This window comes from Engraulis encrasicolus, chromosome 4, assembly GCF_034702125.1.
Source record: "Engraulis encrasicolus isolate BLACKSEA-1 chromosome 4, IST_EnEncr_1.0, whole genome shotgun sequence".
Lineage (NCBI taxonomy): Eukaryota > Metazoa > Chordata > Actinopteri > Clupeiformes > Engraulidae > Engraulis > Engraulis encrasicolus.
Genome location: NC_085860.1, coordinates 14,288,223 through 14,302,088, shown reverse-complemented (window position 1 = coordinate 14,302,088; position 13,866 = coordinate 14,288,223). Strand labels below are relative to the sequence as shown.

Below are 13,866 nucleotides of genomic sequence, written 5' to 3'. Positions count from 1 at the left end.
GCCCGAGCACAGCTGCTGCCGGCTGGCTGGCTGACTGGAGCCTCCTGCTGATCTCAATGTCAGGAAGGAGAGAGGAGCAGGGTGCTGAAGTTGTCCTCAAAGGATCTTCTATTAGAGAAAGATCATTCAAACTCTGCCTACCCAATGCAAAGGAACGTGCTCAAGTTTGGTCTCCCAAGAGGGCATTGTCCCCTCCCTCTTCTCTTTCTGTGGTGTTTGGTGGCGGTTTGCACAACAATGGGCTTGATGTATCTTACTCTAATAGGGTCTATTAAATAGACGATCTTTGTTGTCCTCCACACACTCCTCCTGTGGATCATCCAGCATTATGTATCGCTGTTAGCATTGTTTATTTATGTATTCATTTATTTAGTTGTTCAGCTATTAGTTTGAATTGAGATGTTGCCTGCTTGCGTTATGGTTTATGGACTTGTGGTTGCAGGGCTTAATTGTGTGCAATGGCACGGCGGATTAGATTTAGCGTATAGCTTTTAGCTTTGTGGCTCAGCCCATCTTTCTATCCTGACTGGAGGCTCTGATTGTTTTCGCTCTGGTTAGCTTGGTCTGTCTGGAAGGGGGAAATGAGCTTTGAGAGCTAACACTGAGCGGAATGAAAATGAGTTGTTTCTCCTTCTTCTTCTTCTTCGTCTTCGTCGTCTTCATCGTCTTCATCGTCTTCTTCTTCTTCTTCTTCCTCTTCCTCTTCCTCTTCCTCCTCTTCGTCTTCTTCTTCGTCTTCTTCTTCGTCTTCTTCTTCGTCTTAGTCTTAGTCTTTGTCATTGTCTTAGTCTTAGTCTTAGTCTTCGTCTTCGTCTTCTGGCTATGTGTTCTTTTGTGCGGTTTTAGTTCTCCCTGACAGTTTGGAAGGCCCTCATATCACTCCGTTTAGATGAATGCAACACCAAACCACCATTAGTCATTATGTTTATAAAGCAGAGTCTTTCAGATCATGGTGCGTGTCATTGAACGGGGCGGGGGCTCATGAGGTTAAGCTTTTGGAACGCTTAATTGAACCGGGTCGGCAATGCTGCTGGGTTTACTCCTGTGACTATTGGGTAGTACGTGTACTGTGTAAGGCAGTTGGATTTTTACATGTCCGATGGTTTATCTTTGTTTATATACAAATTGGTTTCCTTATTAAGCAAATGAGGCAAACAAAATGACACAGAGTTCACACCCGCACTCAGTCAAACATGGAGATAAAGTAACATGGGGCCAAAACAAAGTTACTTTTCAGTTAACTTTATATTTGGGAGAGAAGTCAGCCTGACTTTTAAGCATGTCACTGGTAATATACCTTTTTTAAACTGACAAACAGTTGTGGTCCAGAGTGTAGGGGAGGAGAAGTGAGAGACGCCTTCTCTCTGTGGAATCTGACAGTCACTTGCGCAATATTTACACCCTCACTCCTTGCCAACCCAGAGTGCATGTTTAAGAAGTGACGGCTAAGATCCTCTGACAAGTAAGGTATTGCACTGTTGATGGATCCTGACATTGTTTTTATTTCTCTCCCCTCTTTTCTTCTCTCTCTGTCTTTCTCTCTCGCTTTCTTTTCTTCTGTCTTTCCACAGCCACAATGAGCGCAAGGTGACCTGCAAGCACCCGGTCACAGGCACCCCGTCTCAAGACAACTGCATCTTTGTCGTCAACGAACAGTAAGTCCCTTTACATTGCTCACTGATGGGGAATGTTACCGGGTAGCATTTTTTTTCAGCACTTCAGCAATGACTCCCACTTCCTTTTCCAAGATAGAGATTGTGTCAAAACAGCTCTTCGGCGAGTAGAGTTGACATCATGACTCTACTTTAGGCGTTCAATGCTTCTCTTATTTGGACGAATGTGTTCGCAGGGGTGGGTGGATGAATCTGGAATGCACAGTCTGTCATCATTGTGACATTCTGCTGATGTCTCTTTTCCAGTCTCTGAATTGTTCTCTCTCATTGACCATGTGATGTGTTTTGATCAAGTGATGTCTGCCGTGTGAGTGATGTGTTGGTTTGTTAATCTAGTTATATTATTTGAAAGGAGCAATTGAGAGGGAGGTTCGCCCACGCCGCTGCTGCTCAGATGTTTTTCTCCTTATAGCTGCACTGTACTGTATCTGAGATAATGTGTCTGGGAAGACTCCCCTAGCAGGAGCAGTGGAATAAAACAGCCATTGTGCTGCAGACGAGGCGAGGGTCTGCTAGTGATGGAGGGAGTGTGCTCTCTTGTTTTCCCTTCGCCCTGGAGGTTATGTACGGTTGCATTTTTCTCCCTCTCTCTCTCTCCCTCCCTGACTCCCATTTCTGCCACACCTCTACTATATGAGGCTGCAGCAGGATACATCAGTAGGGCAATAACGTAGGAAATTAAATTCTTGTTATTGTTCCGGTGATTAAATTGGAGCTGAAAATGTAAACAGATGACCTAGTGGCTGCCTCTGGAGCATTGGCCTCTGGGCCTGTTATTAGGTTATGTTTCCGGAGATACTTGCGCACATTGATTCCTGTTTTGATAGGGAAGGCTACATTAAGATGAGAAAAGGTGAAGCGTACCTCATTAAAGGGGTTTACAACAGACAAGTGAACTCAATTAGTTTAAAGCTTTATCTTCATGAGTAATATTTTCAATTATAATATTGTGGATGGCCAAAACACATCATTATCACCTAACTTATAGATCCCTAATTTTCACATTGGTGTTTTTCTATGCAGAATTGCATCACTGGTTGTTTGCGACCAGTGCTCTGGCTAAATATATTGCTCTGCACTAGACCTGCCCTTTCTACCCCTCTAAATAAAGTAGCATATTAGGGGGGGGGACCTCCTTGGTGCCTTGGCTACAGTAACTTGGCACGTCATGCACCAAACTTTATGTATCGTCGGCCCTGCTCTCCTAATAAATGTGTTTGTTCTGCCTCTGAAATTCAGCACTGCAGCAAATCAGTGAAATGAGGCCATTTGTCCACATTGACGCGCTGCAGCTGTAGGTGGCTACTTCTCCTCCTCCACTCACCAAAAGCTCCTCCCCCGTCAGCGTCCAGCATTTGGCATCCAAGTGTTAAGTTTGAGACGTCTTGCCAAACCAATACGTGTTTTCCTGTGCCTGCTCTGCTGCAGTAGTAGCCAGGGCAGCTGACAGCTTTGGCCAGGCCCGGGACAAAATCAACTAAAAGGGCCCTGGGTCCAACTCCAACACATATTATAATGTAATGATGAGGACACCATTCTGGGCCTACTTTCTCCCTTGGGCCCGGGACAACTCACCCCTTTGTCTTCCGCCGCCCCTGTCGGCTTCCCTGGTAGCAGCAGTAGTAGCAGGTAGTTCTTCACGGCGAGTGGGCAGGGTGGGTCTGTGGGGAGATGACTGTTAGCCTCAGCCTCCTCCTGCCTCCTTCACTGTTTCACCTTTCCTGCCAGCTGCAGCAGGCAGCTCCTGATGAATTGGCCTAAATAGCAGCAGCCCACTAGCAGCACGGGTGTAGCAGGGGGAACCGAGGAGATGCTCACTCCACTCGCCTCGCCTCGCCTCTTCCATACTGCAGCAAAAAAAGTTTCTCTGCTCAACATTCTCCCAAAGTTTTTTTTTTTTAAGTTTAGTTTAGTTTGCTCTCTATTTCAGAAAAGTCACGAAACTATTTTTGGGTGTAGTATTTGCGATGTTTAGCTGATGTTAAGCAATATATGCGTCCCCTAAATGTCGCTCACCCATCAGTGCGGTGGAGCCTAAATAAAAAGTTTGTACTCCACCATAATGAGCAACTTTGTAAACATAAACATATTCCCTTGTGGACCCACTCTGATGAGCAACGTTTCATTTTACTATGCCTTAATACGCATGTAAATGGATATGGAAAAGCATCCCTGTCCAGCAAGGGGCCATTTTGTGGCCATGTAAGAATGCACAGCGTTTCCTTAACAAAATTTTGAAATCACAATCCCATATTTTGTACTCTTGTGGTTTTTCCTAAACTATTTATTATAGTAGATCTGGGGGAGTAAACCGTTGGAAAGAAGCCAAATGTTACTTTATAAAGAGACAAACGTCTTTTCATATTTCCATTCTAAATAGGGTTGGCGTTTACAAGTGTCACATGGTCCTCTTTCCTATCCACATCACATTCTTCAGCAGTCACTCAGTTAGTGGGTTCATGCCTCCCTGAAGGGCTGAGTGCCGGAAGGAAGGCTGTGAGGAAGATGATTATAATGTAACATGGAGCTTGACTTGCTGTCCAAGTAGTCTAGTCCAGTCAGATCGACTCCTGGACAAATAGGAATGCCCAAATCTCAGGAAACACAGATGGTATTGCAATAGCTTGTGATCAAATGCAATCTTGTCAAAAGATGTTTGTTTTTGCAGGCACGTCAGCATCTGAGAACTTTGGTGTATTCTGTTATTCCTTTTTTTTACTCTTTGACTCTTTTCAGCAGAAAGCATGTGTGTAGATGTTCTTGCTGACTGCAGCATACCTATAATAAGCAAAGAACAAATGCAGCTCCTCAACTCCAACCTGCAGTGTTCACCGGAGAGATGTCTGCTTTTGTATGGCGCTGTTCTTTTTACTTAAGCCTTTCTGTTTTCAACCTGCAGTACACTTGTCACCCAGCAGCAAGGAATATATTGTCTGTTTCTGATATGGTTTCCAAATCAGGGCCGCTGCTTACGTGCTCGTGTGTTGGCTGTGTTTTTCTTGTCACCAGATAAGATGCTATCTCGTCTGTCTAGACTGGCCACCTTTGTAGTTCACCGTGTCTCTTTGTCCTTCTTTGTCTTTGCATGGGTCCAAGTGGGCTATGCTGTCCGGTTATATTTTCCGGGCCAGTACTTGACCCAGTGTGTGCCATGTGTATTGAAGGAGCAGGCTGACTCATGCTAAAGCTTTACTGTTTCTCCCTTTTGCTCTGTTTTTGCTTTTTAGCCTGAATTGTGGGAAAATCGTTCGTCCTGTCTTACACAGGTAATGCCTGTTTGTACACCATCCTAGTGGGTTGCATAGATATCATTTCCAATAACCCATTTCCCTTTTCATTACATTATTTATTTGACTATCAACAATCATTACATAAATCAATTTTGTGTTATCGAACAACTTAATTTACAGAAATTCCAGCCCTGTTAACATTAAGCATTTCATCATCTACATCTTACTTCTCTGATTAGCATATAGAAAAATGTTGCTTTTTGCATCAAATCTGATGCAATTTCATTATAGTCTTCTTAGTCAGGGCTCTAAATTAACACCACCCAACCAACCAAATGCTGGTGAAATTTCAGTTTGGCGGATAGAAAAGACCAACATACTACTAGCCACTTTAGCACATTAGTGAGTATGTGTTGGTCTAGTAAATTAGCATCTACTGGCCAATTTGGATAGTGATGAAAAAAGTTAATTTAGAGCCCTGGTCTTAGTCTTACTTACTTTACAAATGTAAATCGTAAATGATTCTTAGACTAGGAAGGAATCTGCAAGTAATATTAGATTAAGATAATTACTCTGCCAATCACCTCAACTGTGTAAACGCGCCAAATTTCACAGCTTAGAGTGTAGTGTCAGTGTGTGTTTGGGGTGCTGCTGGTGGCGGAGGTTTGGATGATATATTTGAAGCCAAAATCACTTCACAGTTCAGGCTCAACTCTCATGGGGCGACCCGGCGACGTGAGGCATGTAACACCCTCCTAACCAAAGTGCTAACCTCAGTGCTTGACTGATTTGCTCTGCAAGCATGGTCTGAAATGTCAACATGGTCATGTTAACACCATAAAAACACCTCTCATATTCCCCTTTTTTCTGTTGTTGTTTTGTTTTTGAAACCAGCAGGCTAAACAGGTAAGATTCCCTCGCTATGCCGTGGTGTCTGTATGAAATGCAAACATCATGTGTTTTGTGTGGTCGGTTAGTCAGTTGGTTGACTGGCCTTGAACAACATGTTGTCCTTCGTTCGTCCGTCCATCTCTTTGGTCTCTGTTTTTGTCCCTGCTGTCATGTTTTGTGTGTGGTCCGGTGAGCTGCGGTGGTCTGGTGTGGTGAGAGGAGAGGAGAGCCAAGTGGTTGGCCCCTTAAGACAAAAGCACCCAAAGCTGCCAGCCATTGATGCGCCCAGTGCTGAGTCGCCGCATCCGAAAACTGCATAGTCACCAACACTGACCGACCCAGGGCACACGCACACGCACATGCACATGCACACACTGTCCCAGGTCCCGCTGTCTGTGTGTGGACCACAGGGCCTCTCTCTCTCTCTCTCTCTCTCTCTCTCTCTCTCTCTCTCTCTCTCTAGTCTTTCTCTTTGGCTACTGAGGGACCCGACAAACACACACACACAGATACACGCACGCACACACATACGCACACATGTACGCACACGTACACACTTGCACACACACACACACACACACACACACACACACACACACACACACACTCACACATGTGCGTGCACACATTAGGCATACAAGAGACTGCTGATGCAGGAGAGGATCTTTTTTTTTTGTCTGTGTGTGCAAGTGTGTCCATCAGTCCTTGTTTTCACTGGCTACACGTACACCCTCGTAACTATTCATGTGTGTGTGTGTTCCTCAATAGGAATAGCCAGGGTGCCAGTTATGCGCACAGGCCCCCATGAAAGCCCTGATGCCCATGGGCTTACGCTCCACAGCTGCAGAAAGAAGAGTTGGAGCCCAAACAAAGCTCTGGCCAGCTGGCGCCCTCTGCTCCGACACTGTACCTGAGACCCAGGCATGCTTGGCTTTCCTAACGAAATAACACCAATCTAGCAGGAAAAATATCTCCAATTCAGTGAACCAGTGAGGTATTTACTGTAAAGAGTCGGGATTAATATGTGCACTGAATTGAAGCGTTTCCTGACAGCCCGGCCTTTAAAAACCGCTCTACCGGTTAAAAGCAGAGTCTGGAGCAATAATGTGATCAGAATAAGAGCACTTTTTTTGTACTGGTGGCTCCCCCGGTGCTTGCAAAGAAACTCATGGAGGCCTTTCACACCGACCCAGCATTAATGTGCGTCTTGGGTTAGTGATTCACCAGAGGACACCTCGATGTATAAATATGAACGCTTCCAAGACACATTGAGAATGGCAGCACTGAGAGACTTGTGTGAGATTCATTCACCTGAAAATGTTCCAGAACGACACATTATGAGGCCATGAAATAGACTGAAATCCACCATTGGATGGATTGTGTCTGTATGAGCTGCATGCTTTTTTTCCCTTTCTTTTTTGATTCCTTGACAATCATGCTATCGTTTCTGCATAGTTAAACTGTCTGTAGTGATTTATATTTCCAAGTGGCATGTAAATAGTAAGATATTAGAACTATGGCCATGTCAAAGTGCAGGAAAACAAGCATCTGTTGTCGAAACACCTTTTTCTGTCACTCATACACACAGCCATTTTAATATTTAATGCAAGGTGTGGGGTGTCACATATACTTTCAGTGGTCAGAAGCAGACTATTGTCAAGGGTCCTGCCTTTAATCCAGAGTTTTCCTCGGTATATACAGTGCCCTCCATAATTATTGGCACCCCTGGTTGAGATGTGTTTTTTAGCTTCCAATTATTTTATTTTTTTTCTAAATAATATGGGACCTTAATGGAAAAAAAGAGAAAAATCCAACCTTCAATACAATTGCATTTATTCAGTGGGGAAAAAATCCCACATAAAGAAATAATTATTTGACATCAAATAATGTGTGTCACAATTATTAGCACCCCTGGTGTTAATATTTTGTACAACCCCCTTTTGCCAACAAAACAGCACCTAATCTTCTCCTATAATGTTTCACAAGATGGGAAAAGACGGAAAGAGGGATCTTCAGCACTTTCCTCTTTGCAGAATCTCTACTTAAATCATCCAGAGACCTGGGTCCTCTCCTCTGTACTCTCCTCTTCAGCTCACCCCACAGGTTCTCAATGGGGTTGAGGTCAGGGGACTGAGATGGCCATGGGAGGAGCTTGATTTTGTGTCTGGTGAACCATTTCTGTGTAGATTTGGCCATATGTTTAGGGTCATTGTCTTGCTGAAAGACCCAGTGACGACCCAGTGATGACCCAGCTTCAGCTTTCGGGCAGAGGGCAACAGATTTTGATTTAAAATGTCCTGGTATTTCAAAGCATTCATGATGCCATGCACCCTAACAAGGGCCTTTCCCAGGGGCCTTTGGAAGCGAAACAAGCCCCACAGCATCACTGACCCACCCCCATACTTCACAGTGGGTATGAGGTGCTTTTCAGCATGCACATCTTTCGTGGTACGCCAGACCCACTTAGAGTGTTGGTTGCCAAAAAGCTCAATCTTGGTCTCATCTGACCAAAGCACACGGTCCCAGTTGAAGCCCCAATACCGCTTGGCTTGGCGAACTCAGAACGCTTGCATTTATGATTGTGAGTGAGGAAAGGTTTTCTCCGTGCTGCCTCCCAAACAGCTTGTTGGCGTGTAGACAGCGTGTAGGACAGCGCCTGATGGTTGATTTGGAGACTTTGTGACCCAGGATGCTACCATTGTTGTTGTAATTCTAACAGTGAGCTTTGGAGATCTTTTGATTTCTCTTACCATCCTCCTCACTGTGCGTGGTGGCAAAATAACTGGGTCCTCGTCCAGGTCCGTTGTGTTACCTACTGTTCCAGTTTGTTTTTGAACTTCTTAATTATTCATCTCACAGTGGATATGGGCAGCTGCAGTTGAGTGGCAATCTCTTGTCTTGCTAGCTGTGAAGGCCTGACCTGTGAAGGTGACGCAAATCTGCCTCACTTGTATGCTGTGTTCCTTTGTCTTTCCCATGTTTAAGAGTGGATAAGAGAAATGGCCTCGGTGTCACGTCATATTTATACCCCAGGGAAAAGGAAGTGATGAAATTACTAATTAAATGTTCCTGTTCCTACATACTCTGGTGTAAACTTTGTAAACTACTGTAGAATTGAAGAAATGACAGAAATGCTTCAATTATTTATTTCCTGGATAGTTAAGGGGTGCCAAATAATTGTGGACATTGTGGTGATTTAATGAAAAATAATTATTTTTTAGTCAGGGATTTTTTTATTTTCTTACAATTCATTTGAGTTGAAGGCTACATTTTCCTACAAATTTCAGTGTGACAGTATTCTTCTGCAATAAACACTGAATTTATTTTAAGGCTTTTAACACATCTCAACCAGGGGTGCCAATAATTATGGAGGGCACTGTATTTGCTCAGACAGACTTGACAAAACTTTTCTTCCCCCCGGAGGCGTCTAAAGAGCCTATATGCCTCCCTCCTCAATTAGTTTTGGAGGTCTACCTCATTGGCATGCTGGTGCGATCCCAGAGATCAGCAGTGGTGGTACGCCGCAGTGCCTGTGAGACAGGGGCGACAATACTCAGCAGTCTGCACTCAGCCTGCCTTCAAGTCACACGCTCCATTCAAGCCCTCGTGTATGTCGGCGGGACAGGAGACAAGTTGACGTGGATGCATGCAGCCGCATATTTCAGATGCTCCTCCTGGCATGGCAAAACCATGGGATTGGTGTTAATAAACAACAAAACGCATTCTTTTTTTTAATGTATTTTTTACAGGGTTTCATGCCTTTATTTGACCGGACAATATGAGATGGAGACAGGAAGCGAGTGGGAGAGGGAGAGAGATGGTGGAGGCTAAGGAAATGACCTCAGGTGGGGAATCGAACCCGACTCCCCAACATAACAGTGCAGTGCCCTACCGTTTGAGCCATGGCAGGGCCAAAAAACACTTTCTCATGCACATATCGTTTCACTTGGATAGGCACCAACACAATGACAGACATTCCAATCAGCTGTGGGGGTTAAAGAAATAAAAGAAAAAAGAAACAAACAACCCTACTATGGCACTACTGGCTACTGTGAATCACTAAGTGATGCAGTATTGATTTAACTCCGAAATCAGATCCAGGTCAATGACCGAGTTTGCTGGCACCGCAGAACCTAAGCCAGCAATGGAATACCATACCCTGTTCTACTAATGATCCTTCTCCCTGCCTTTCCCAGATCGCTTCTACAGTTACTGTTAGTTAACTGGAGCTACACCAAAGATTTTCTTAGTTCCCAAATAGAACGCCTCTGGCTACACTATAACACTAGCATACTGTACGATTAGCATTTTAAGAGGATAAGGCATTCTTGTGTTCTTATTGCAGGACTGCTAGCGTCCAGTGTTAACATACTACTTGGGTGATTTCAGTTACAGGGTAAACAGGATGTCTTTATATGTTGTCTTTCTGTGCCATGTGTTCTATGTTGTATGCTGTGCGGTGATGTGTATGTTATTTAGCTATTATTATAACGTCTGTGTTTTTTATTTATAACGTCTGTGGTAGATCACCCCTCTTATCGTCTCTTGTTCTGCACGGGAATGCTAACGTCAAATGTAGATGTTGTGACCAAATGTCACTTTGTCCTGTTCTCTCCTCTGGTTATTGAGCAAAGCTGTGTCATACTGTGTGAAGCATGTGTGTAATGTGATGAGTTACTGTGTGAATTACTGTGTGGATAATTCTGATGAAGATGGAAGTCATACCGTTAAAGCATGTCTGTCAGGTAAACGATAAAACTTTTACATGTCGGAAGTAAAATAAAAACCCTAAGAGTGATTCAAACAGACATCATAAACCTCATACATCAGTTCATGAAATACTGTGTGGATGAGTTGGGAATTATCAAAAGCTCTGACTGAGGTAACCAGCACACGCTACGCATATGTTTCATTGGGTGGAAGGGTGTGTGAGTGAGGCAGGTTTTTTTTGCCCCAATTTCTGTTTTGTGTTATCTGCTGCCATTTGTTATTGCAGTCTTTAAATATTTAGATCCTTATTTACAATATTTACAGCTTAGTATTCAAGTCCTCAACAGCACAGCGTATTTTCCTCTTTAGTCAGCTTTGACAGGCTTTGTTTTGCATCTGTACACACTGCATTTTCTGCATTTGTAAAAGGAACTACTCCTTCAGTTGTTTTCAAGTTGTTCCTCAATACACAACCAAATTCAGCTACCGTTGAAGCTAAATGTATGAGAAGCAAAAGTTTGCTGCCAATTTAGAGTGCAGTGACATGGAGGACCTTATCTGTAATGACATGAGGGAAGTAATTGGCTACATTCTGCAGAGTGAACTTTGCTGCTACCCCTCCTTGTTGTCCTCCTCCTCCTCCTCATCCCTCGTTCTTTTGGACTCCTCCAAATGAGGAGTGCTCTGACCAGACATAGAGAGCGAGGGGGAGTGTCTCATTAGAGGCCAAAAGTTTGGAGCCACAGCGGGGTTAGGAAGGAGAAGATTGAGCAACATCCATCTCACATCCAGCCTCAGCCCCAGCCCAGCACAGCACAGGGATCATTGGGGGTCACTGCTAGACAAGACAAGTCCTCATCAGAAACACACACGCACACGCACAAATACACAGCGCGTCCTCATCAGGCCTTTCTCTGTTCCGCTATTGCGCCACAATCAGACGTGAACTCCAGGCCTGCCCTCGACCTCTGTAGATTAGGCTGCGTGCCAGCTGTACTGCACGTCCCACGGATGCTCTGGGATGCATCGGATCCTCCCTTTCAGCCTCCTCAATACCTCTCTGTGTTGTTGTCTCCTCTCCTCTCCTCTCCTCTCCTCTCCTCTCCTCTCCTCTCCTCTCCTCTCCTCTCCTCTCCTCTCCTCTCCTCTCCTCTCCTCAGGCCCACTCCCAATCAGCAGGCGAATGAGAAGAAGGAGCGTCCAGTGAGCACCATGAGTGAGACGTCCAACTACACTGGGGGCTCGGGAGACTACGCCCCCTACCCCAACAGCCCCGCCGGCTCACAGAGAGTAAGACACAGAACACACACACACACACACACACACACACACACACACACACACACACACACACACACACACACACACACACACACACACACACACACACACACACACACACACACACACACACATTGAAGAATAGATGAAGCTATTGATATGGTTTGCATGTTTTTTTTTATCATTCTCAGTGTCCATTTATAACATCAATGTTGTCAACATGAACATTTAACTATACAGTAACCATTTTTATTTTGCTTTGTGATAAGAGATGAATTATGAAGTTCTTACTTGTTTCTATTTTGTTTTGTTTCCTCGCACTGTTATTTTGCATTTTCCAGCCATCCAGACCTTCTAAAAAGATCCATAATTTTGGCAAAAGGTCCAACTCCATCAAGAGAAACCCAAATGCCCCCATCATTAAAAGCAACTGGCTTTACAAACAGGTGAGTGAAGTGGTCTTGTAGTTTTAGCCTTTTTTTGCATTAGTATTCGTATCAGCAACTCGGCTCTGTTTTTGTCCGCAGCTGTGTTTCTCCTAAAAACCCACCCACCTCCTCGATTTGGGCAAATGTTCTCAGAACTCTTTAGGTGCCGGTATGCTTGCTGCGAGCTCTAAATTACGCATGTCACCGCGAGCAACCGGCATCACATGCTTGCTTCAAAAGCAGTTGACCAAGACGCAAAATACTGGCGGACAAACTCAATGAGACGCTCTTAAAAGTTGCTGCCATTGTCGTTTTCATATCAAGCACACGCGTGGAACTGCGCAGTCTATCTTACGATCGCCCCCAGCGAGTTTGAAGATAGCCTATTGCACCTGACGCACGCATTTGGCTGCCGTGTCCAACGCGCGCGAAATTGACATTAAATACGCATGTTAACGCGTTCATGAACGAATCGTGCACGCGCTCGCGTATCTTGCAGCAAGCATACCGGCACCTTTTTCTTCCATCTTTCATTTGGGCCGATTTTGGTCTCGGAGTAGCCATACGCTCCCTCCCTCGGTGCGGTGCACAATAGAGAGGCGTTTCACAAAGACACCGGCCTCTCCTTCAAGTCTCCTTAGAGTGCCGCAGCTGTGTGTGTGTGTGTGTGTGCGCACTTGTGCCTGCCTGTGTGTGTGTGCATACGCGCGGCTGGTGTGCGTGCGCCTGTGTGTGTGAATGCGTTTGTGCGCGTGCGTGTGTCCAGTGTGTGTGTGCGCGCGCTCGTGTGTGTGTGTGTGTGTGTGTGTGTGTGTGTGTGTGTGTGTGTGTGTGTGTGGTGTGTGTGTGTGTGTGTGTGTGTGTGTGTGTGTGTGTGTGTGTGTGTGTGTGTGTGTGTGTGTGTGTGTGTGTGTGTGTGTGTGTGTGTGTGTGTGTGTGTGTGTGTGTGTGTGTGTGTGTGTGTGTGTGTGCTGTGAATGCCTGGGCTCTGCTTTGTAGTCCTCTGCAGCCCTGCTGGCCCCGTGCCACTCAATAGCAGCCGCCCCGCCCTGCAGCTCCCCAAACCACAGCCAGGGGCACGCACGCCTCTCATCTCCTTTACCCTCCTCTACTCTCCTCTCCTCTCCTCTCCTCTACTCTCCTCTCCTCTCCTCTCCTCTCCTTTCCTCTACTTTCCCCTCCTCTCCTCTCCTTTCCCCTCCTCTCCTCTCCTCTCGTCCTCAACGGCCTCTCCTCTCCTCCTTTAAGCCTCTCAGTTTTTGTCTCTTTACGTTTGGAGTTCTCTCTGTCTCTGTCAAGAGCTGTCTATGCCTCACACTTTCTCTCTCGTGCCCTTTCTCTCTCGCTTTCGCTTTCGCTCTCCCACTCTCTCTCTCTCTCTCTCTCTCTCTCTCTCTCTCTCTCTCTCTCTCTCTCTCTCTCTCTCTCTCTCTCTCTGCAGCACTGTTTGAAAAGGTGAAGGCATGTGCCCTTTGAACAGTTTCCTCTCCTGCTGTCTTCTGTCTTGCTGGCTTTCCTTCTTCTTGTGTTCGTACTCTTTACTCTTCTCTCTTCCTCTCCCCGGCTGCCTGTCAGTCCTCCTTTTGGTTTGTGTCTACTCTACTCCACCCGGCTTTAGACTCTGCTGCCTCCACCCTCCTTTCAATAAAGGAC

General features: G+C 45.3%; 1 protein-coding gene across 7 annotated transcripts in view; it reads left to right on the top strand.

Moving 5' to 3' along the window:
- Nucleotides 1-13,866, top strand: part of LOC134447334 (pleckstrin homology domain-containing family A member 5-like) — a 159,379-nt gene that overhangs the window by 96,011 nt on the left and 49,502 nt on the right. For all 7 annotated transcript variants that reach the window (XM_063196751.1, XM_063196753.1, XM_063196750.1 and 4 more), the window contains exons 4-6: nt 1,572-1,655; nt 11,665-11,794; nt 12,127-12,231. In XM_063196751.1, the coding sequence (XP_063052821.1) occupies nt 1,572-1,655; nt 11,665-11,794; nt 12,127-12,231 (319 nt within the window). The remainder of the gene's footprint in view (nt 1-1,571; nt 1,656-11,664; nt 11,795-12,126; nt 12,232-13,866) is intronic.